The 25,268-nt window shown below is 38.4% G+C and overlaps 1 protein-coding gene across 1 annotated transcript in view; it reads right to left on the bottom strand.

Annotated features, from left to right (window-relative positions):
• Nucleotides 1-25,268, bottom strand: part of NBAS (NBAS subunit of NRZ tethering complex) — a 182,627-nt gene that overhangs the window by 55,486 nt on the left and 101,873 nt on the right. Inside the window, exons 42-46 of the mRNA XM_065681650.1 lie at nucleotides 19,491-19,601; nucleotides 15,818-16,068; nucleotides 14,033-14,367; nucleotides 3,892-4,110; nucleotides 3,443-3,645 (exon numbers count right to left, since the gene is read on the bottom strand). Of these exons, the coding sequence (XP_065537722.1) occupies nucleotides 3,443-3,645; nucleotides 3,892-4,110; nucleotides 14,033-14,367; nucleotides 15,818-16,068; nucleotides 19,491-19,601 (1,119 nt within the window). The remainder of the gene's footprint in view (nucleotides 1-3,442; nucleotides 3,646-3,891; nucleotides 4,111-14,032; nucleotides 14,368-15,817; nucleotides 16,069-19,490; nucleotides 19,602-25,268) is intronic.

Raw genomic sequence — 25,268 nt, forward strand, 5'->3', positions numbered from 1 at the left:
GTGCAACGCTGTGTTTTTGATTTTTGGCCTGGGAACAGTGCTGATAACACCAATGTTTTTAGTTGTTGCTCAAATGTTTGGTCTGGCCAAGGACTCTCTGAGCCTCATGCTCTGCCAGGGAGGAGGGGAGGCTGGGAGGAAGCAGAGACAGGACACCTGACCCAAACTAGCCAAAGGGGTATTTCATACCACAGCACGTCATGCCCAGGATGTAACTGAGAGTTACCCGGAAGGGCTGGGACTGCAGGGTTGAACGAGGTATCGGTCGGTGCTCGGCCGGGGGGAGTGAGGCGAGTTATTGGTTGGCTGGTGTTGAGGTGTTGTATTCTTTCCTCTTGTTATTTCCTTTATCATTATTATCATTGGTGCCAGCAGTAGTGGTTTGTGTTATACCTTAGTTACTAAACTGCTCTTATCTCAACCCGTGGGAGTTGCATTCTTTTCTATTCTCCTCCGCATCCCTCTGGGAGCAGGGGGAGGGCAAGAAGGGGGGGAGTGAGTGGACGGGCTGTATGGTTTATGGCGGACTTTGTTTAAACCACGACAGGCAGTTATCTGGAAGGGCTAGATCACTGCTCGGGTTGGGCTGGGTATTGGTCAGCAAGTGGTGAGCGGTTGTATTCTCTTCCCTTGTTATTTCCCTTATCATTACTATTATTGGTGGTAGCAGCAGTGGTTTGTGTTATACCTTAGTTACTGGACTGTTCTTACCTCAGCCCATGGGAGTTCCATTCTCTCCTCCCCATCCCTCCGAGAGCAGGGGAAGGAAGGGGAATGAGCGAACGGCTGAGTGGTTTCTGGGTTGTTGGCTGGGCTTAAACCAAGACAATAGTAAAATGAGAAGCATCTGTTCACTTATCACAGACGGTGTAAAATTATCTTGCCCTACACCCCAAAAACAGGAAGCGGGGGGGGGGGGGGGGAATATTTATACTGAAACCACTAGGTTACAGATACTGTGGTATTTCATTTGAAATATTCAGTACATCAAAGACCCAGCTTGCAAGAGGCAACAGGTAGCACTCACCAACATTAAATCAAGGGAGATTCTCAAATGAAAAAGTCCCTCATGAATTAATTTCACCTGACTTCAGAAAAAAAAAAAAAAAAAGCAGAAATAAATATTTCTGTACTGCTCTGAAGGAGAAAGATCACCAAGGACAGGATTCTGAAGAGCTCATTGATATTCTGTCAACAATGACGGAAGGAAAAAACCCCACAAAATCTCAGACTCTCTGCATCCTGGGAACACAGCTACTGACAGGGATGTAGATGCAAAATCCCAGCACTTCATTCTCTGCTTTCTATCTTAAAAATTTCACATCTTAGCTCCCAGTTAAGTTGTTCTGACAGAGAATATCAAGACAGACACACAGATTCCATCACACTAAGGCAGGGGTCAGAGCACTGCTAATTCCGTGGTAGGAAAAAGGATAGGTTGCTCTTATTTGGCTACAAAAAGTCATGGGCTTCCATGTATCCTAAACCTTGTTAAAGAACAACAGCACCTTCACAGAGTCATTCAACCCTAACAAATAATTTTCAGCGTACACTTGTCTCATGCATTGGTATTTGCACCCCCAAACCACATCCCCTTATTATTTCACCATTCTAATAAATATCTTGATTTTTATGTGTCAGGATAAAGGCTGAACCTTAAGAGACATGCTGATATCTCACATTACATGCCAAAGGAGTTCTGTAATCACCACAGCTATGAAAACAGCCAAATCTCTTGCCAAATCTTAATAGAGAGTGTTACGAATGGCAAGCTGAGCCAGAACTGAGCACCAAACAAAATCAAGGAAAAGCACTGTATTTCACTGAAAGGCTTTTCATAGTATGAGTTTTCCCTCACCTGTGTCCACATCATGTCTGCAAATATGTCTATAAGTAGGTATTTTTCAACAGTTTTATATTCCCAGAGGTGACTACATTCTCCCAATTGCCAGACGAGCTAAACCAGTTTCAGCCTCAGGCTTGTGGAGAAAAGCCATGTCACTTCTGGAGTATAAAACCTGATGAACAGAGGCTGCAGCTAATCAAGCAGGCACGACTTCAATGCAGGAAAATCTGCTCTCTTCCCTTTCCAAAGACATGACTAGTACTGTAGAAATGCACCATGCCTACAGTAGTTTCAGAGTGCTTCTCACAAGTGTTAAACTGTAATTTGGAAGCAAGACTATACAGAATATAGGCAACTAAAAGATCATAATCTTGAAGTTCATGCTAACTTTAAACTCACTCTTAAGATGATTAAGATGGTCAGCCACAACTGTACTTCATGTTCCTTTGTATCACTCCAGGTCTTGCTTAGATCTCAACAGAATTATTCAGGGATGCATAAGTATAAATTGTGTGGAAGCTTGTGATTCTGCATTTTCTGTTTTCCTAGCCTTCTTTTCCATATTTTTAAAATAAGAGGTGACTCAGTTTGCTGGGGTTGCATGAATGGGTTGGTTATTTGGTTTGTATCATGCCAGGGAAAAGACATTTGCTGAGGTTTGGGGCTGGGAATCCCAGAAGAAAATGGAGACAGTGTGGTACAGTGTGTGGATTGCTCATATATGATGGCACTAATAAGCAACAAACAGTAACAATGACAACACTGACAAATAATCGCCTTCCTCACATTAGAAACCTGTTTCTCTCCAATAAGTTAGCAGGTCAGGGGGGATTTAGGCTATCATTGTTACTCTTAAGTGCTGTTGGAAGCATAAAGCACTCACTTGCTCTTTAACGTGCAGGTAGGGCATGACACAAAGAGAGATGGAAGAAGAGCAAAAACTCTTAGAAGTATTCTTTATTAGAACAGTGAGAAAAACTTATAGGCTATGGTTTACTGACAGGTGAACACTTTTTTCAAAATGTTTCAAATACAAATAAACCCCCAAAACAGCTCCCAGGAGCACCCCAGCAAGTTATTCCAAAGATGGAAATTGTACATCTTCCTGTAGCACAAGCTGTTGTGGCAACAGCCAGTGTAGGCCTCTATTGCCCAAATACCCACATCAGGGTATTTGCAACAAACGTGCCTTTTAATTCTGTTCAAGAGGAAAGAATTATGCGCAGTTGTAGATTTGCCAAAAATTCACAAGTGCACACATGCAGAACAATACTGTAAAGCCAATGCTTTTAAACAAAAAGCACCCTCCAATAAATAGAATGAGTTCTGTGGCTTGTCTTATCCACATTGCCTGGGCTTCCCAAACTGAGTAAACTATAACTGTCCTATCTGAGTATTGAAATTATAGGTAAAAAGAAGAGTAAACGATCTAAGAACTCATGTCCTGTTGCTGCCCCATTTTCTGAAAAATCCAGACATTCAAAGCAAGTAAGTACTCAGTGCGAGAACAAAACAAACAAAAAACCAAACCCAACCACCCAAACCCACCAAGCCCAGAAGAAAGATTTTTGGCAGGCATTGTGGCAGTGTACTTACCTTAATATACATACAATCTTTTTAATAGCACATTGGACAATATCCCTGGGAGAAAGACCTATATCTCCAACAGCCACTTGTAACAACTGTTGTATCATGTCCAGGGGTTGACCATCTATACACATAGCAACTGCTTGGTCACGTATTTTTTCTTTCTCTGACCTGGACAAATCATATAAATAGCCATACTTCTGTAGTGTATCCTGTGAACAGATAATTTTTGAACATGAATCAGTGAGCTCTTTATTTACAGGGCTGTTATCATTCAGTCTTTCTATCAAGGTCTAACATACACTATGACAAAGAAAAGATTGATGGATGTGAATTTACAAAAACCAGGCCAACAAAAACAAAGGTACAAACCTTTAATAAAACAGGACAGAAGACTGATATCCATCACTGCTAGCTATGGTAACACTCAAAACAAACACTTGATCTGTAATCATTACCTGTTCGCTGTTTTTCAAGTAAGTGATAAAACTATTAGTGAGTGTTTCCAGATGAGCAAGAGATTGCTGCAAGTGATTCAGAGCTTCTCCATAAGCAACGGATGGATTTTCAGCATCTTCCATATCATTCTCCAAAGTTTTCTTTCTTGATTTCTCAGAAAGATGGATGACTATCTTAAGAGCCTTCTTAGTCACTTCTATCCTGGCTTCAACTGGCAGCTGAAAAAGATTACATGATATTTAATCATTCATCAACTGTACAGTACCATTTGTATTACAGCAGTGCCTGGAGGTCAGGTTGCTCCACTATTCTACAGAACAGCATAAAATTAAGTGAAGTATTTTATGAGAAACAACTTTATTTGTCATTTATTTAAAAATTATTAGCATTCCATTACTTTCTTGTCTTTCCTTTGATTGATGTTGAATCTGGCTCATCTTAAACCATATGAAAATTATTTTTCCTACTAATATTTATTATTTTGTAGACTAGCATCCTATAATAATTTTTAATTCTGCATTGAGAGGTGTCGGGATCATATAACTGGATTAACTGCGAATCCCAAATGCTGAAAATTAAGGTTAGTTTTATCAGGTTTAAATCACCTTTTAAAATATATCCCTCACACCATAATCATAAACAAGTAACAGCAGGAGGTCTACAACTTTTAAATCAACCTATTTAAAGCACAAGTTATACCTGTATAAGTAGGTGTATCTAGCCTTTAAACAGAAATATGGAAATCTAGTTCTGGGGGGGGGTTTGCCTGTTTTTTTTGTTTGGTTGGTTGGTTGGTTTGGTTTGGTTTTGTTTTCGGTTTGGCTTTTTAGTAGTTTTTTGCTTTGTTTTGTTTGGCTGTTGGTTTGTTTGTTGTTTTTTTTCTTACCTCTATACTTGTCATAGAGTTGGAATTTTTAAATGGATTCATACATGCACTGAATTAAGTTTTCTCCTACCTCTCCATCTAGCTTGAAAGGGTTAGTCTATTCCAGTGCATCAGAATGGAATTTAAGACTTCAGAAAGGAGCCTCACAAGCTTCCAGAAACCAAGATTATGTTGGAAAAGGACGGAAACAGAAATACTCTTTATATACACAGTATAACAGCAAACTGCCCTTAGGTCAAGAAAGACACAGTTTCACCTTTAAGTCCAAAAGAAAGTCTGAAATACAATTTTAAAAATTCATGTATGATTTGTTAGTTTCTAACCTCAGTTATAAACATAAGGATAACATAAGGATACTTGCAATATACTTTCTAATGGGTAGGGGCCTCCCCTGCCTAAACCCACTGCATTAGGTACTTTTAATATCAGATAATTTAGTTACTAGAATACTGGACAAAGACATACAATTTTAATCAAAAGGCATAAACACAAGAAATAGAAAACAAATAAAAAAAAAATCTCAAAGATGTAAGGTTTGCTCCTCATTTTTCATGCTGTTGCTGCAAACCACAGTAATAGTCTACTAGATTTTTAATGATAAAAGCAAAATGGGTGGACATTACTGTAAGAACTAAGCAAACTTGTCAGTGTTAATAGGGTAAATACAAAGGATATTTTACCATTCAGTTCCAAATGCAACTCAGTTCCATTGCCACCAGAAGTAATTAAATATGATTTTGTTACTTTAAACAAGGTCTCAATATCAGGATATGCTATAAGCAAGGAAGAGGCAATACTCTTCACATCACATTAAAATTTAATGACGACAGATGGATTTACATATCCATTTTGTAAACATGATAAAAGATGAAACAACTACATATTTCATTTCCCCCCTTCTACTGTACTATCTGATGTTCAAAATGCAATTAAGAGAGATGCAAAAGGCAAACAATTTAAGTATTCAATCTAACTGTTGTACCATAGAGAACCGTGAGAATACACTGTCGGTTTAGAAGCCATGACGCCATAAAGACATACAGAATAAAGCATTAAAAAGAAAAGAATACAGGTTCTTCCCAAGACTATTTTAATTATAAATTCATATCCGCATAGTGCCAAAATGAAGCACTACTGACATCATTTCTCTAGTTATTTTATTCCAAAACATGAATGACTGCCCTCCATACTTCTAGTCAGCTTCAGTAATGAGATTTGGTATCATACCCCATGATAAAATAAAGAAAAAAAAAAATCAGAAATAGCTTAGGGGCTGGTTCATCCTTTGTTTGTGTGTGAAGCAAAGTTTTATTTTTAAAAGCTTTTACAGTTTTGTTGTTTTTTTTTTTTTCTTTATTCTATAGGCTATAACATGTTATGAAAAATCTTTTAAAAAATTAATGTTTTCTTTCATTTTCAAATCAAGGAACATCACATACTATTTCAGCCCAACAGATTTCACTCCTCAGGGTGAAAACTCATCTCAGACACCGACTTCCTTGAGAATATGTAAGTATTCATAATGAAGTACTGTACAAGCAATATTCACTTTCACATGAAGATGTTGATCCTGCCACTCTTATTCCCACTACATTAAAACAGGAAATAATGGAAATAGCTCCTTTTACTATCGAAATATTCCTTTTATTGCCACAGGAACCTGGAAAGCCAGCAATGCTAAAGGACAGAATGGTTGAGATTGGAAGGGACATCTGGAAGGCATCTGGTCCAAAGCCAAATAGGGCCATCTAGAGCAAGTTGCCTAGGACCATGTCCAGGTAGCTTTTGAGTATCTCCAATGTGGGAAACCGCACAACCTCTCTGCAAAACCTGTGTCAGTGATCAGCCACCCTCATACCAAAAAATGTTTCCTGATGTTCAGATGGAACAGTTAGGAAACAGAGAGGAAAAAGAAAGGCAAAAGCAAGAAAACTTGTGGATCAAGATAAAGACAGTTTAATACATGAAGTGGAAAAAAAATAACAAACCAAAACTGTGATGCATACGTCACCTCCCACAAGCAGACTGATGCCCAGATACCCTCCAACCCTGTTACTGCTGAGCGTGACATTATATGCCATAGAAGGCACCTTTGGACAGCCAGTTCAGCCATCCTGGCTGTGGCCCCTCCCCAGTTTTTGCCTACCTGCAGCATTCTCAAGGCTGGGGTGTTGAGAAAAAGAGAAAGCCCTGACACTGTGGAAGCCGTGCTCAGCAATAGGTAAAGCACTAGAGTGTTACCAACACTGGTTTAGTCACAAATCCAGAGTAGAGCCAAGTACAAGTTGCCATGTAGAAAGTTAATTCCATCCCTGCCAGATCCAGCACAGTTCATCTGGAGATTAGTGTAAAGTTCTAATACATGTAAGGAATCAGTTAAAGAAAAGACATTACTCATGAAGTTTCCTATTATGCAGTCTCGAAGCAGATTTAATTAAAATAACTATTAATGGCAAAGCACAAGAAAGTACCTGAAAACGTACTGATTTTAGAAAAAGAAGTACTGTCAATACCTAAGAAGAAAACAAAGTCAGACAAGACAAACCAACTGAACTGGAGAACAGTGATAAAATGTGATAAAAGAAGCTAAGTAATTTGGAAGGTAACATCTGAATGCAGTCATGCTATGCAAGAATACTATTAACACATTCCTTGTACATCTTCAGGCAATGTCATGCCCTGCCACTTTCCATAGCATTTCATACAGCATTATAAAGTCAGTCAGCCAGACAAGATACTGAATCTCACTCTGAGTTTTTTGTTGTTTGTTTTGTTTTTAACTGAGTTTTTTACACAGTTGTCCTGGGTTTACCAGGAGCCGTTTTGCTCCTTCTTAGTAACTGGTGCAAGCTCTGTGTTTTGACTTCCAGCCTGGGCAGAGAGCTGATAATACCGATTGTTTTTAATTGTTGCTAGGTAATGTTTATTCTGGCCAAGGACTCTGTGAGTCTCATGCTCTGCTGGGGACGAGGGAGGCCGGGAGGAAGCAGAGACAGGACACCTGACCCGAACTAGCCAAGGAGGTATTCCATACCATAGCACGTCATGCCTGGAGGGGGAACTGGAAGTTACCCGGAAGGGGCAGGCTCTGGCTCTTCGGGGGGGTCGAACTCGTTCGGCGGTGGTATCGTATTCTCTTGTTATTTTCTCTTATCAATATTATCATTGGTGGTAGCAGCAGTGGTTTGTGTTATACCTTAGTTACTGGGCTGTTCTTATCTCAACCCGTGGGAGTTACATTCTCCTGATTTTCCTCCCCATCCCTCCGGGAGTGGGGAGGGTCGGGGGGGGGGGGGGTGAGTGGACGACCTGTGTGGATTGGTTTAAACCACGACAGTTCTTTTTGGCGCCCAACGTGGGGCCCGAAGGGTTGAGATAACGACAGATCTGACCAGATTAATAGTCACTCATCACAATGCTGATTTATTGGCTCTCAAAGCTGTTCCTCTGGGTCTCACAGGTTCAGAACTCTGTACATTACATAGAGCCGGTATTTGCTGTGGTAATGTTTTTCAAGTGTGGGGCGTGGGCTAAGGTTTTTATCTCATTGTATTTTTTTATAATGACTTGCAATACAATAGAATCATTGATCATGAAACTGATCGGTCTTATGCTCCCAGTGTGGTCACCACCTTTATACTTTGGGAGGTATATAATGCAGGAAAACGGGGAAGTCCGATGTATACCTCAAGGGGATTTGATTTTAGGGGAAAACAGCCAATGAACTTAATTGTGTGCTGTTGCCTGCTGTGTAATACTTTTAGAGACCATCAATTAGATGTTTTCAGGTTACCAGTGACTGGCCCTGACTTCCCTCCAACCGTCATCCCAACAAAGAATGAATTCTGATAGAACCAGACAAGTTCTGCAGTGAAGAATTATCACCAGCAGGCAACAATCCAACACTGCACACAGCTTTTCCTGCCCTGAAAAGACTGTTACAAAGGATGGAACCTGACATCATGGACCGAATGGACTCAGCAGCTTTATAAGGACTGGTCTATGCACTAAGAGTGTACTGAGATAAGATTGATGGTATACTGAAAAATGTGGGATCTGAGCATGATGTGAATGGTATGGAATAAGGGGTGGATACTGTCCTGGGTTTACCAGGAGCCGTTTTGCTCCTTCTTAGTAACTGGTGCAAGCTCTGTGTTTTGACTTCCAGCCTGGGCAGAGAGCTGATAATACCGATTGTTTTTAATTGTTGCTAGGTAATGTTTATTCTGGCCAAGGACTCTGTGAGTCTCATGCTCTGCTGGGGACGAGGGAGGCCGGGAGGAAGCAGAGACAGGACACCTGACCCGAACTAGCCAAGGAGGTATTCCATACCATAGCACGTCATGCCTGGAGGGGGAACTGGAAGTTACCCGGAAGGGGCAGGCTCTGGCTCTTCGGGGGGGTCGAACTCGTTCGGCGGTGGTATCGTATTCTCTTGTTATTTTCTCTTATCAATATTATCATTGGTGGTAGCAGCAGTGGTTTGTGTTATACCTTAGTTACTGGGCTGTTCTTATCTCAACCCGTGGGAGTTACATTCTCCTGATTTTCCTCCCCATCCCTCCGGGAGTGGGGAGGGTCGGGGGGGGGGGGGTGAGTGGACGACCTGTGTGGATTGGTTTAAACCACGACAACAGTTCTTTAAAATGGCATTTAAAATAATTAAAATTGAAGGAGAAAATGGTGCAGGTTAATATCGAGTTATAATAGGTCTCATTCTACACCCATTTGGTGTGTGGGCAAAATCCAGATACTGTATTCCTACTTAAGTAAGAAGAATCACTCAAAAAGCATTACTGACTCAGAGAAACTAAGAGCTAACTTCTCTATTAAAAACACAAAGTTTCAAGCAAAGTTCTTCCTTTGTATCAGAAGTTGAAAAAGAAACTATAAAGGATGGAACAGTAAACAAAAAATGTCATCAGCCGTAGTCTGAACGAACATGGCCAAGCCTATGAAACGCTGCAAGGAAGAGCCCATGTGAGGGAAATTTCACCTTCTTTTTCTGCATAAAAGACAGAACAGGTGATATCGCTGCATTTTATTCTACTTCAGCCATCTGAAGCTATAGTATTTTCTTCCTAATTAACATATTGTGCCCATCGCTATTTGTAATGTGTGTTCAACAATGAAAACACACCAATTAAAAGTAATTGTTTTCAGTTGTGGTTTTGTTTTTTGCCTTTCTGGTGTTGGACCCTTTTTTCCAGAGTACTGCTAATCAACAATCATCAGGGCAATGACCTATGCGCTTTGAAACAGATGGTTCTTTGAAGACATTACCAACTATCTAGCACAATAAATAGAACACTGGCAACAAAGGAATTAAAAAAAAAAAAGAAATCCCCAAATTGCCTAAAATACTTCCCACACAAAGGGGAGTAAATGGGAAATCATCAAGATTAAAAAGCTGGTATGATCATTACTATAATTAACAATCTATGAAGTCAGCATTATTTAAAAAAGCAAACAGACCTACTAGAAGAAAAGATGTCAGACTCAAAATGTACACAAAAATATATGCAGCAATTCCACTGAATATTTGGAAAATCTACTTTTAAGGGAGAAATCTGTTCCGTACATGCAATTTGGCTATGCTTACCAGTATGGAAGTGGACTGAATTATTATTTACTAAGAAAAACTGGAATCGCTATTCAGAATTAAAAGCATTTTTAAGTATAAGTGCCACAAGGAAAAACTTTCTCAGTGTTTGTAGCACTGCACTGCTGTGGTCCAAGTTCTTCGGTGTATGAAGAGGGTACTGATGAAGAGTAAAGGATTTCACCTGTTTCATTTACAACACAACAAAAACAGTGCATCAATCTGCACCTTCTTCAGCTGAAGATGGATGCTGATATACTGGATCCAAAGAAGAGTTGTGATAATGGAAGAACTGGGTGCAAAACAAAAAAAACCAAACCAAACAAAACAAAACAACCACACACACACAAAATTTTAGGTAGCCTCTGCTTAATATCTGTGGAAGCAAACATTGATGACTACCTCTTCAGTATAGCAAGATATATAACAGCAAGAATTTCAAGTAGTCACTAACAGCGGTCATACGTGAAGACAGTATTCCCTTCTCACTAGACAAGAGTCATTCCCTGGCTACCACAGTCCAAGGTCAGGCAACTAAGATCTCAGGATGAGTGTCAAGTCTCCTGATAAGCATGAAATGCTCAGTGTGATTATGGGATAAACAGGATCAAAGCACCTGAACAAGACAGTAGTTCTGCTGAACAGGTTTACGAGACAGCTGATGGAACTAGCGATAAAATGTGTTGGTCTAGCATGACAAATAGATCAAAGCATAAATTTCATGCTGACAATTTCACAGAATTTCAACGTAAATCTTTTGTACACCAATTCTGGTACAGATACAGGGTAGATGGGTTTTAATACATTTCCATCAGTATTGTGGGAACACTACAACAATATCCAAAGAGGGAACAAATTTGAATTCACCTAATCGAACACAGTGAATAAACACCTCTGAAACATGAGCACAATCCAGAACAGAGAAGATAAAAGATACAAAAATACCCAACCAAACAACTCCTCTTCATTGTCTTTTCATTTCAGAAGAAATTATTGAAGACATCTCAAGATCTTTTAATAAGGAAATATGTAAGAAATCTAATCCCTTTTTTGTGCTTGGCAATAGATACATAAGAAAAAATGGGTAAAACTTTACGTTAATAACATCCTTAGAAGTAGGTTTCACTGGGCAACAAGAAACTGCAGATCTGGGAATGCATGTTATGGACATGAAAGCACATTATTTCAATCACAGGCTTTCAACCAGATGGAGATTATGACAGTTTATATTATTACAGTGCCTAGAAACCATAAGCACTGGCCCAGAATGCTTCTTGGTGGAGCATCCTATTCAGAATGCAAAAGCCTGGTACAAAACACAAGTCTGTGGCACAACGAATTTTAGGACAAGCACAAGTAAAATAAATAAACACAACCACATGGTATCTGTTGGAGGGACAACAGAGCAGGGCATAAGAAATTCTGGAGGTTGCACTGATGATAATTTCTTTCACTTTCCTAAAGTGAAAGAGAAGAACAAGAGAGGTGCTATGCTGGACCTTGCTCTCACCAACAGGGAGCTGGTGGTGAGTAATCTGAAGTTCAAGGCCAGGCTTGGCTGCAGTGACCATGAAATGGTGGCATGAATGAACGGTGGCATTCAAGATCTTTAGGGCAGCAAGGAGGACACACACACTGGGCTCCAGGGGAGCAGATCTAGGCCTTTTCAGGGATCTGCTTGTTAGAACACCATGGAATAAAGCCCTGAAGGCAAGAGGGGCCCAAGAAAGCTGATTAATATGCAAGGATCACCTCCTCCAAGCTCCGGAACGATGCTTCCTGACAAAGCAGAAGTCAGGCAAAAACACCAGGAGGCTTGCATGGACGAACAAGGACCTCCTGAACAAACTCCAGAATAAAAAGGCCTTCAGAGGGTGGAAGCAAGGAGAAGTAGGTTGGAAGGAATTCAGAGAAATTGTCCAAGCAGCAAGGGATCAGGTTAGGAAAGCTAAAGCCCTAATAGATTAAAATCAGGCCAGGGATGCCAAAGGAAACAAGAAAAATTTTCTATAGGTGTATCAGTGATAAAAAAAAAGACTAGGGAAAACGTAAGCACTCTCCAGAAGGAGATGGGAGACCTGGTTACGCAGGATATGGAGAAGGCCCATTTTAAAAATGGGAAAAAAGGAAGACACAGGGAACTACAGGCCAGTTTCACTTTGGTGCCTGGCAAGATCATGCAACAGGTCCTCCTGGAAGCTATGCTAAAGCAGACGGAAAATAAGGAGCTGTCTGGTGACAACCAACATGGCTTCAGTAAGGGCAAATCATGCCTGACAAATCTGGTGGCCTTCTGCAACAGAGTTACAGCACTGGTGGATAAGGAAAGACTGTTATCTACCTGGACTTGTGCAAGACTGTCCCACATAACATCCTTGTCTCTAAACTGGAGAGGCATGAATTTGGTGGATGGACTGCTCTATGTATAAGGAATTGGCTGGGTGGTCATACTCAGACTTGTTATTAACGTCTCAACGACCAAGTCAAAATCAGTGACAGGTGGTGTTCTTCAGGGGTTAGTACTGGGACCAGCACTATTTTAACAATTTTGTCGGCGACATGGACAGTGCAATTGAGTGTACCCTCAGCAAGTTTCCAATGAAACCAAGCTGTGTGGTGCAGCTGACATGGTGGGATGCCATCCAGAAGGACGACAGGCTTGAAAGGTGAGCCTGTGCAAATCTCATGAAGCTCAATAAGACCAAATGCAAGGTCCTGCATCTGGGTTAGGGCAATCCCCAGCACAAATACAGCCTGGACAGAGAATGGATTAAGAGCAGCCCTGAGGAAAAGGACTTAGGAGTGTTGGTTGATGAGAAACTCAACATGACCCAGTAATGTGGGCTCACAGCCCAGAAAGCCAATCAAATCCTGTGCTGCATCAAAAGAAGAGTGACCAGCAGGTCAAGGAAGGGGATTCTCCCCCTCTGCTTTGCTTTCCTGAGACCCCACCAGCAGTACTGTGTTCAATTCTGGGGCCCCCAACATAAGAAGGACATGGATCTGTTGGAGCAATTCCAGAGAACGGACACAAAGATGGTAACGGGGGCTGGAGCACCTCTATTATGAAGACAGGCTGAGAGAGCTGGGCTTGTTCAGCCTGAAGAAAAGGCTTAGGGGAGACCTTTAGAACAGCGTTCCAGTACCTAAAGGGTGTTACAAGGAAAGCTGGAGGGCAACTTTTTACAAGGGCATGTAGTGACAGGACAAGGGGTAATGGCTTTAAAATGAGAGAGGGGAAATTTAGATCAAGCATTAGGAAGAAATTCTTTACTGTGAGGGTGGTGAGGCCCTGGCACAGGTTGCCCACAGAAGCTGAGGCTGCCCCATCCCTGGCAGTGTTCGAGCCCAGGCTGGACAGCACTTTGAGCAACCTGGTCTAGTTGAAGGTGTTCCTGCCCATGGCAGGGGCTGGAACTAGATGAGCTTTAAGGTCTCTTCCAATCCAAACCTTTCTATGATTCTATGAAACACAGAAGAAGAATGTCTTATTCTCTGCTGAAACAGAATACAGGGACCTTGGGGTTACATCAAAAACTGATCCACAAAGCTAATTCCTCTAACTGTATAAAAATCTGGGTTTTATACTGGAAGCCATAAAAAGAAGAGAGCCTCACCTGAGGTTTGAAATTCTTCACATATATCTGCTTACCTTTGTGACAGCTTTTGAAGAAAAGGTAATTTCATCAATAAAAGCGACAATATCATCTGGATCGAGTCTATCAAAGTACTTGGAACACATATCATATGCATGTAGCCACTCATCCATGGTTTCTGGTATTTTTTTAATGAGGTGGTGATCGCCATTCCAAAAAAGTTTCTGTAACCAGACAGCATAAATAGAGCTTGGTGACAGCATGCTGCCATCTTTTTTAGGAATTTTGGGAGCCAGTTTGGAAACAGATAGGATATTTTGACTTGTAAGGACAGGCTCCAATATTTCCAGAGGGTTTTCATTTTCATCTGTTAGCTTTTTGTAATTGAGACCTATTGACAGAAGGAGAAAGAGATGAACAAAATAAAAGTTATTCACAGTTATATCTACATGTAAAACAATCAGTACTAAACCAGAATCTACAGAACTAGAAAGACTCTATTGTATCTCCTTTACAAACATACGTACTATCAGACTAGGGATAAAGTCAGGTTTGCATACAGGTACCACTGAGATTTTATGTTTTGAGGTGTATGAAATCACTCAATCCCCTGGAACATATTTTAACATTACATATTGATACAAACTGAGGATAATCAAAGAAGCAAGAAGATACATATAGCATATAGAATAGCTCCACTATTATTTTTCTTTTTATATAAAATCTAGAAAACTTCATGCACCCCAAGATGTAAGTCTTCATTAATTAAAAAATGGGTATTCTGATCATGTAACAATTGGTAATTACTACCCATCTCAGCAAAAATGTAAGGTACTAACCACAGGTAAACTAAGTAAGGTTAACTGGAGACAGGAAATGTAGACCCATTTACATTAATTTATATGATACAAGTGTCCTGTTACTACTTTGGCTCCTATAGGAAGAAAACTCTTGAAAATTCTTCTAGCAACAACACTGTTTTATTCTTTATGCATATAATTCCTAAAATAAGTGGCTTTTATTGCTATGATTTTCTTCATATACTCAGGGCCTCTACAAATACTTTGATGTTCCTGACTATTATGTATAAACTGTGCTGAACACTAAGAATTTTAATTAGGGGCGTAATACAATAGATTAAATTTTTTTATCACACAAAGTGACACTTTATGACTGATGAATGGTCCCAGCACTTTTAAAAAAATAAAACAAACTTTTTTTTGAGAAACATTTAAAACTAGCTTTGAAGGCAATGATTTCCTGATGGATTTTTCTTTGCCAAGCATTACAGAACTTGAGTGTTTAAACACATCAATAAGAACTGAAGGTAATCCCTCCTCCCCTCAAAAAACATTGATATTTTTCTTCCTGCAATACATGAATTCATACGCACTATCCCTCCAAATTCTGCAGCAGTGCCTGATACATATGAGGTTCCCAATATATTGTGTAATTTAGACTTCTGAAAGATAATCTGTCTTAAATTATTTGTGAATATTCATGTTAAACTTACATTGTTAAAAATTATGTCCTATGAGGTCTGCATTTCTTTAAAAAAATCTCAATGAATCACTGACAATAATTTTAACTTACACCACCAACAGAAACCTGTTTTTAATACTTTTTTGTTTGCTGTGCTAAACTCAGCTTCCAGTAATACAAAGAGAAGGACCTTAGTCCTATAAAATAGGACTAATCTTCTAAATTACTTGCATTCATCTGATATGCTCATTGAAAAGAATTACCTGGAGAGTATAAACTAGATGAGCATAATTATGTCAGCACTCACATAAGAGAATAATAAACACAGCTATGAAGGAAAGAAACAGGAACTCTCCTACCTGGTGCAACTGCTTTGAATTTTTTCAGGAGTCGGATGTGAGTTTCAGGTTTAACAGCATGCTTCACCACTTCTGAGCAGCCACAGTTTTCAAGGAGTGTAAAATAATAAAGCAGCCGCTGGTGATCTCTGCCTTCAATACTTGGATAAACATATTTAACCATGTGTTCATGTAATGTTTCAGGATTGGTTTTCAAAGTCTCAAACAGACCAAGACTTTGTGCTCTTTCTTCTATTTCCAGCGTCGCTAACCTGTGTTTAGAAATAATTTTAGCTTTAAAAGCCTGGACGTAACATGAAAGATTCTTCAGGAGACAGGAAAATCCTTTCCTTTGGTTAAGGTACAACTTTGTAAGACATTTTGAAAGAGTAAATACTCATTCATAAATACTTAGTTGTTACTCTCCATAAACAAAATCTAAGGAGCTCTTGTGTTTCCTAATCTTCTTATCTGATGATCTGAACATATAGATTAAAGGTCACGAACACTGAAGTGGGATCAAAAGCAGCATTTCAAATCTCTCAGGTACAGCTATATGCAAAAGTAGACACATACCCAGAGTGTATGTACCCAGAGTGTATGTACAGGAAGACTTAAAGAAACAAAAAACCCAACCAAAACCAACAAAACAAAATCACACAATTAAAAAAAAAAAAAAAAAACAAAAAACCAACCCACAAACAAACAATAAAAACCAACCCAAACCCCCACCAACCTTGTCATGAACGATGGAAGAAAATCCTATTCCCAGTTACAAGTTCTCTCAATCTATTATATTCTATTTTCTGCAGTCAATGAACACCTGGCATGCTTTGAGAAGATTGCCACTGAAAATCAGCTCTTGCCTACTACTTAATCTATTTGACACTATTATTCATGCTTAGCATATTCCATTTGACAGTTTTATCAAGTCGCTTCTCAAATTGTCATCCCTGAAAGCTGATGAAAACATCAGCAAGCCTTGGGTTGACCTCAGCCAGTCTCGCTGCTTCATGATTTTTTTTTTTTTCCTGGCCCTTTGGAAAAGAATACATTAGCTCTTTCACAGCACGAATTCAGACACCTCCAGCTGACTACATAAATGACAGCTGAAAGCAATCGCTTCTTTTTTAACTCAGTCAGGAGAAAAATGGGTGCATATCAAGCAAGTCTCATCTTAAGTTTGTACCCTTCTCAACTGAAAGTTTTACCCAAAATCTGAGAAAAGAACCTGCAGATGACTATCACCTGGACTCTCCCCAGAGTCCAATCAAATGCCATGTTAGACAGTACATTTCATTTGGAAATCTGATGTCTTCTAATCCCATTTGATTCTTCTCTACCTCTAAAACTGATTAAATTAGAATTTCAACATCAAGTTTTCCTGAGTATAAATATCACATGTAAGTTTTTCTCTTCGGTACCAAAGCAAAATATGTCTGTTTCATTCTTAAAGATGATTTTCTTACAGCATATACCACTAACACAACCTCCTTTCAGTTTAAAAATTACTCTCTGATTTCTGAGGGAGAATAAGTTGAGTTATTTTTACACCTAGAACCTTCCCCAGTTAAGTTGTTAACCTGTAAGCATTATTTTAATTCTCTAAATTCTCATTATTTGTTAAGTGTTCTATCATATGACTGGAAATAAGTACGATATTAATGGAAATAAAGCATCATTCATTCTTAAGATCAGACAAAAGAGACACTTTGACATGATGCATTTCAAGAGTGTGATCTGAATATATTTTTCTGTCCACACCCAAAGTTCAGACTAAAGGCTAGATGGATATTAAATTATATGGACAGGATCTACAGAGGTTTGCTATGTGGTTTTGGGGTGGGAATGGTGGTGGATAAGAAGGGTTCATTATGCTGTTCAGAAGGACTCTGGAATAACAGATTTTGTGACATGAAATATAAAACCTCCCACTGCTAAAACAGTAAAATACATTCTATAGGTTTTTTTCACAGTAAAATATGATCAGATTCTTCAGAAGAAACAATTACAATTTTCACTGAATGCAAAAAAATGTTATCCTAAACATTTTTTCAGACTCAAATTCACAGTGTAACAGAAAAAGTGATATTTATTTCTTGTCAAGTAATCATAGTTAATACAAACTGTGTGATTCTTTTGATCTTCCCCCTATGTAAAGTAGCTTATAGAAATACTGCATATTTGGTTAAAGAGATTAAGTCTTGGCATAAACTTCTTTTCAGTTCAGAATGAAAGCATAACAAGGCATGCATTATTAATGCCATAATCCCAAGACTAAAATATACTGTAACGGCCATATGCTGTCAATCAACTTTAAAATGAGATTATGATACAACAAAAACATGTATAATAGGATAATATGCCGCTGAGCATCAATTTTCAGGCCTTCTTTGAATTTCGTTAGGGAAAAGGTTGTTCATTTGTATGTCAGTGATTTCTGAATTCTATGAATACTAAGTCATGGAGGACAGGAACAAAGAAAATGGTAGACAACTTCTGCAAAATACCTTAGGCAATATTCTAGTCCCAGAGAAGTCAACTGGCTCTTTCACATTCACCCCAGTGTCACCACGTTTATACCCTGACAGCCTATTTTGCTTAAAGCACTAAATAATTTAGCAGCAGCAAAATTTAGAGGGCATGACTTCTCTGTTTTCTGGAGGAGGCAAAAGAAAAAGAATCTCAATATGTTCTTTCATATTCTCAGATCACCAACATCTATCAGTCTTGTTTTTATGCCTCATATTTTATAAAATGTTTTAATGCTTTTTTTTTTTTTTAATTACTGGTAAGAAAGGTACAAATACTGCTGCAAGCTAAACCTGCTTTCACAATTTAAAATTTGAAACAAAACTAGACTAATTTGGTCACATCTGTCAGAACAGAAAAGAAGAGCTGTTGTATTACACAGGGGGCTCTACATCACTGTCATCTGAATACACTATTCAGGCAAGTAGCTTAGCCTTACACTGAATGGGGGTATTCGTCTTTCAGTGGGCAAAAAGTACTTGTCTGACTGACAAAATGTCAAATTAAAAAAAAAAAAAAAAAAAAAGTAAAAAATAAAAAAAATGGCCTCAAACCAACTCTGTAAAAGAAACAAAAAGCATCCCTTCCCTCATGCCCTCCACAAATCCTGAGTCTAGTCTGCCATAATCTTGTAGGGTAGAAAAGCCCCCAAGAAATATTGTAAATATCACTGCTTCTACAAAAAACTGAAACTGAAATGAATAGATTAATAATGTGAATGGGAAGCTTCAATGTATTTATTTCCTTTGCTATTATGTAGAAGAGAGACCAATAAATAGCAGCAGTTAAAAAAAATAATTACATAAAAATCTATCGAGATTCAGGATCTATTCCAAGGGACTGTAAAAATAACTAAAAGATAAGTTGCTATTGGAAAACAGCATTTAGCATTCAAAGCCGTGGAAACCTAAACACTGAAAAGAATGCCCCAGGATACTCAGAACACTAAGACACATATGGACTTTTACCCTCTCCTGTACACTTTTTTTGTGGCTGGTTATGAAAGCATCATATGGAAAAGAAAAATTACCAAACTACTACAACACAAGAAACATGAAAATACAAACCAAGCTCTAGCCACAGTATACTCCACTTTCCCCTAGGTTAGCACGTATGTCTGTGTATCAGAATAGTATGTGTATTTGCAGGGGAGAAAACATACCCACTGTCAGTGAACAAAAATTCCAGATGGGTCATATAAACTTCCCAAAGTGGAACTTTGTATCGTTGAGCCAAAGAAACAGCAATCTTGTAGACATTTTCTTCAAGTGTTCTTGAGGAGAGATGTGAAAGAAAACAAAGAAAAGTTACATTAAGCCCCTAGAGACATGACATGAAAATAAATATTTACATTAGAAAAGTAATGATTTTTTACTTTATATTTTTTTATATTTGCTAATACTCAGTGCTTCATTTAGGTGAAAAGAAATTAATAAATAAATAAATCAAACTACAGATATTCCAAAGACAGGCACCTACTCCCCATACACTTTGGTTCTCAGTGACAGCTTCTGTCTAACCCTGTGCTAAAGCAAAACCCTCAGTTTCCATTTCATTTCAAAGTGGTAAAGGATGTAATGTATGACAGCTTGTATTTATTCAGTTAGCTGCAACATCTACAGAGTTTTAGCATCACTATCTAGGTCCTCAAAGCTCTTCATAGAAGTTCACAGACAAAAAAACTCTTAGCATTTACAGACTAAAATAAGATGTGAAGATGTCCAGCCGTTCGCTGTAAGTGTCCTGGAAATATTAAAAACCATTTTTTTCTGTTATTGCATATACCTTTAACAAAACAATAGATGGAGAATCTGTTTAATGATCAAAACCTTAACTTACCTTCATATTATTTTTTACTGTAACACTGAAGTTAGTATGGTTCAAATAGACAGACACAGTTCCTAGTTTTAGGCTGGTATAAACAATACTATTAAGGCCCATGCTGGGTTTCTGAAGTTTGGTTTTGTTTTGTTTTTTGTTAGTTTTTTTTCTTCACGATAATTCCAAGATAGTATCTATCTGTTTGTTATTACATCCTAATAGAACTGTCATGAGCAACTTTTAAAAGCTGTATTTGATATGAGTAGTGCTAACCCTGTTGGTTTAGAGTCTTCCATTTAAAAGCCTTGTGGGACTAAGGAAAAAAGCCTTACACAACACTAACGACTAGAAAATACAGTTTCAACTGTCTGTAAATTAGTTTACAGAATTATAAAACTCAACTCCATAATCATGTTTAACATTTTCCTTATATTCTTTCCATTGTTTTCTAAAATCCTGGAAGTTAGGGGCTGACTCTGTAGAATAAAAGTAACTGTTAGTAAATTTTCTATTCCATCATCATGATCCATGTATGACTAGGTGGAAAGCAGAAAAAACCCCTACAGATTAGACAGCATATCCTCCTAGATTTTGGGTTTTGGCAGTTGGTATTTTTTTGGTCATTTACAAATGTAGATCTGGGCTAAACAAGGCTTATAGCTACAGTCTGTCTTACGTGAACAGCTGACACATCCGTGTACTTTGATTTTGATTCTTAGACATTACATTCCACTGTGATAGTTTCTACAGATATTGTAGAATTAAAATAAGATACATGATGCAGAGTCGAAAAGCAAAATGCCAAGAAAGAACATAATGCTGAAAAATATTCACAAAGAGCTATGAGAATATCCTTTGCATAAGAGCAATTGCTATTGGTCTAACAGTGAAAAAAAACCCCAACCCAACAAAAAAACCACACACGTGAAATAACAAAAGATCCACAACCTTCTTGTAATGACTTTCAGGTATGAAAACCCCTGAAAAATACTGGGTACTTTATGCTGAGGAATATGTATGCAAAGAAAAGGAGGCAGAACACAAGCTTTAAAATTAAAAGAAACAAATATATTTTAAGATAAATACAAGCACTTATTAAAATACATTTCAGAAGAAAAGAGGAAAAAGAAAAGAAAAAAAGAAAATCCCACTCTTTCTTATATGTCCTGTTCCAATGGCCACAGCACCTTCCCTCTGATTTTCCAGCATGGCAAGGTTTCCTGTACGCAACCTCTTGGAACTGTACTACAATAGTAACAGAACACTTTTTAATCCAGCAAGCAATGCTGTATGTATAAGAGGATGACGATCTGACATTTTTTAAAAGTATTGCATAAGAGTCATCTAATCTTTTACAAGCAGATGCTCTACTCTATTTTTTGTCATTAAAAAGTACCATGACAACAGTACATTGTAAATTCCAGATTAGAAGCCACTAATGCAGGCTGTCATTCAGTACATAAAAGCAGATCCTTTTTTAAGCAGGGATACACAACAGCAGATGCCAAATCACAAAACATGAACTTATATTCTTTCACATTTTCCAGAAACCATTTCATGTACTGTCAGCAAGGCCATTACTAGTTGAAGTGAAGATTGATGTAAGACCTGGACAGCAAGTATGCTACTGGCTAATGGGAAAAGGTACACTGGAGATCATGAGGTTAAGAGCAGCAACCTGCAGGCTGCTCCTCAACACTGATCTCAATAGTTTCATTAATTAAAAAATGTACAATATATTATTGTCCTTGTATCATCAATTCAGATATAGAGTATCTTGACCGAAGGAAATCATGACCTTTAGGAATGATCTAATAAACTTTTGCTTAAAAAACAACTTCTGAAATTAGCTGAATGGTTCTAAAATGAACAATGGAGCTACTGGAGAAAGTCCAGTGAAGGGCTGCTAAGGTGTGAAGGGACTGGAGCATCTCTCCTATGAGGAAAGGCTGACAGAGATGGGACTGTTCAGCCTGGAGAAGAGAAGGCTGGAGAGGATCTCATGTATGTACATTTCTGAAGGGAGGATGCAAAGAAGATGTAACCAAGCTTTCTTCAGTGTTGCCCAGTGACAGGACAAGAGACAATGGGCACAAACATGGGAGGTTCTGTCTGAACATCAGGGAAGTGCTTTTGCAGCATGAGGGTGACTAAGCCCTGACATAAGACTGCCCAAGGAGGCTGGGCTTAAACCACAACAAAAGTCTCCATCCTTGGAGATACTCAAAAGCCACCTGGGCATGGTCCGTGGCAACTAGCTTTAGGTGTGGTCCCAATAAATTGGGGAATTAGGTAAAATTACATCCAGAGGTCCCTTCCAACCTTAACCATTCTGTGACTCTGTGATTCAGTGAAAGAGGAAGATGATATGAATACTTCAGTTGAACAATAACTCAGCCAATCATACAAATCAGGAGTGGCCGTTGGACCTAGTGGGATAAATTCCCCCTAGCACTTTACAAATATTACGAAAATCCTGTCTTTCTGTCTTAAAGAGTGGCATGCAGTGGCAGCATACTGCAATGGAGGTTTTAAGGAGATGATATTGTGTAGAGATGAAGAACAAGAAGAAGCTATTTATTACCAAGATAACACTGATGAAACCAAAGGAAGAAGTTGTTACACAATGGAAACATGCAAAAAAGGCCACTACCTTGCAAATGACCTTTTAACTTTCTTTTCCACACCCCTTTTCATGCCCAGCCCTAACTGCCTGTCTCTGTGAGTCTGAGAACTGCCAGAGAAATCCCCACCTACAGCTCCTGTGCAGGCAAGGTTTGGATGTACTTCCTGTGTGCTGTGGCACCGAAACTGGTGCAAAACTGAAGTCAGAAGCAGTTCTTGTGGATGGTTCTTAGCCACTCTGGCTGTGTGCTAGCACAAATTTCCAAAGTAGCAAAAACTCTGCCAGTGTTGTAGCGTTCTGCTGGGATTTTGCTGACTATCTTCAAGCTCACAGAAACAAACATCTGGCAGCTCAGGGTAATTTTATTTTTTCCCCTGCCTTGTTCTCTAAAACCTCTAGTTGTATCATACATGTACACGTGTTTGCTGCCTTCACCATTTTCTGCTGACATCAATCAGCTACAAACCACCACTGGATTCACTCGTATTAAGGGGAAAGGAGATCCCCTTTTCCAGTGGCCTGTACTCAAAAAATGTTTGGTTTTTTTAATCCAACTTGGAGGAGAAGTGAAATGAAGATTTAAGCCAAGAGCCTTTCGTTTCCTCTCGTGTTTGAAGAGGAAAATAAGATGGAAGGCTATGGTTGTATGTTATGTTCTACAGCATGAATGCATCAGGCTCTGTTTACACTGGCAAAAGAGCACAGCAGTATAGTAAAAGTGAGCACAATGGTTCAGAAGCTAAAGTCACTAATAATAGCTGAAGTAGATTCAAGTGGCTTTATAAAGGCCCTTCTAGTTTAGTTTTCTGGAAATGGACCTAGTCCATATGCACCAAAAGCATTCTGAAAACCCTATAAGCACAAGCTAAGTTATGAAATTCAGAGTGATTGATAATTGCACAATTTTTCTAAAAATCTAGAAAAGGTATTTCAGATCAGTGACACAAAACAAGGAAGAAATTGGTATTAAATCAGTAAACGCACCAGCAGTGAAGTGCTGAAGACCTCAGGGTGAGTGAAAAGAAACCAAACTGAAATAAACAAAAAACCCCAAACAAACAAAACCCACCCAAAAACTGGCCTCAAGTAAAAAAATCATTTTGAAACCTTATATACCATAGCTGGCCTGAAACTACATGGGACTTCAACTGATTACTCAAGAATGCTCAATCTTGTTCTAGTTTTCCTAATTCATTTACAGTCTACCCTATTCTGCCCAAATAAATTGTTAGCTGCTTGAGAGCTAACCTTGATTAAGTCTGTGAGACACACAGATCTTTAATATCTGATAAATAATGCATAAGGTCTAATGACAATATACCAAAATGGGAGATAAAATTGACAACTATTTGTTAAGTGGTCTTAGGAAATTGCTCATTATAGCACAAAGCTGGTTTGTAAAAAAGATACCATCTCCTTCAGGTGTTGCTCCGGAAAACAGCCCTTCATGGAAGATTGAACACACGAAGCACTTAATAATAATTCAAAAATAAGAAAGAAAATATGCTACACAATTAGATTTAATCTGCACATTGTTTTCATTACAAAATTCAGATTAAGAGTTAACTGAAAACATAAAGCAAGGAAGCTTAAGCTAAACAAGTAATTAATTATATCTTTGCAACTGCACAATATGGAACTACTACTGTCATCCACATCCTGTGAAGCCTTATTTTTACTAACCTTTTCACACTGTGTTTCAGCCTCTACTTGCTGTAAGGAACTTTCTCTTCATGTTTACTTTATTTTTACAAAAGTCTATCTAAAGAACTCTTGGGTGATAATGCAAGTAAGCATGCTGCATCCAGACTAAACATTTGTAATAACAGAAGGATTTTTGTACTGTAGTTACTGTAGATAAATATCAAGGCATTACATTCACCCAGTGACATTCTACTAAAGATATGTGCTCCAAGAACAATGTACACAAAACAGGTAACTCCAACGGAAATATTAAAAGATTATTAAAAGCTGTTCTTATGAATGCAGCACCAAAATCTATGCAGGTACAGATTTTATAGATGCAAAGCAGCAGCTGACTGCTCAAAACATGAGCTTATACTATTCTTTATATTCAGCATTTCATAAGTATTTTTTTACTAACAAATTTCTGTTGGAATTGTAACTATGAGTAGCTACAGAGGTGGAATACTATAAACATCTAAATATTGCCTTCAAAAGCTTTATGCCCAGAATTAGTTTAAAATTGGATTTAAAATCATAATAAAAGCTGCTTCTTGAACAGAACAGTTCCACTTACAGTCTAGCAGCTATTTAACTGTGACTATCTTCAAATCATAATATAAGGCTCAAGTATAACCATGACTTGTTCATAGCTTAAAGTACCCGCACACAGATGTCAATTAAATATCTTTGAAAATGAAAAGACAGTACCATCCTGTATGTTTTTTTTCTATTCTGGATAATTGAAAAGAGACAAAAGCATTTTATATATCAGAATGTGTGCAGCAAAGACTTCAGTACTTACAAATG

This window comes from Lathamus discolor, chromosome 5 (genome assembly GCF_037157495.1).
Source record: "Lathamus discolor isolate bLatDis1 chromosome 5, bLatDis1.hap1, whole genome shotgun sequence".
Classification (NCBI taxonomy): Eukaryota; Metazoa; Chordata; class Aves; order Psittaciformes; family Psittacidae; genus Lathamus; species Lathamus discolor.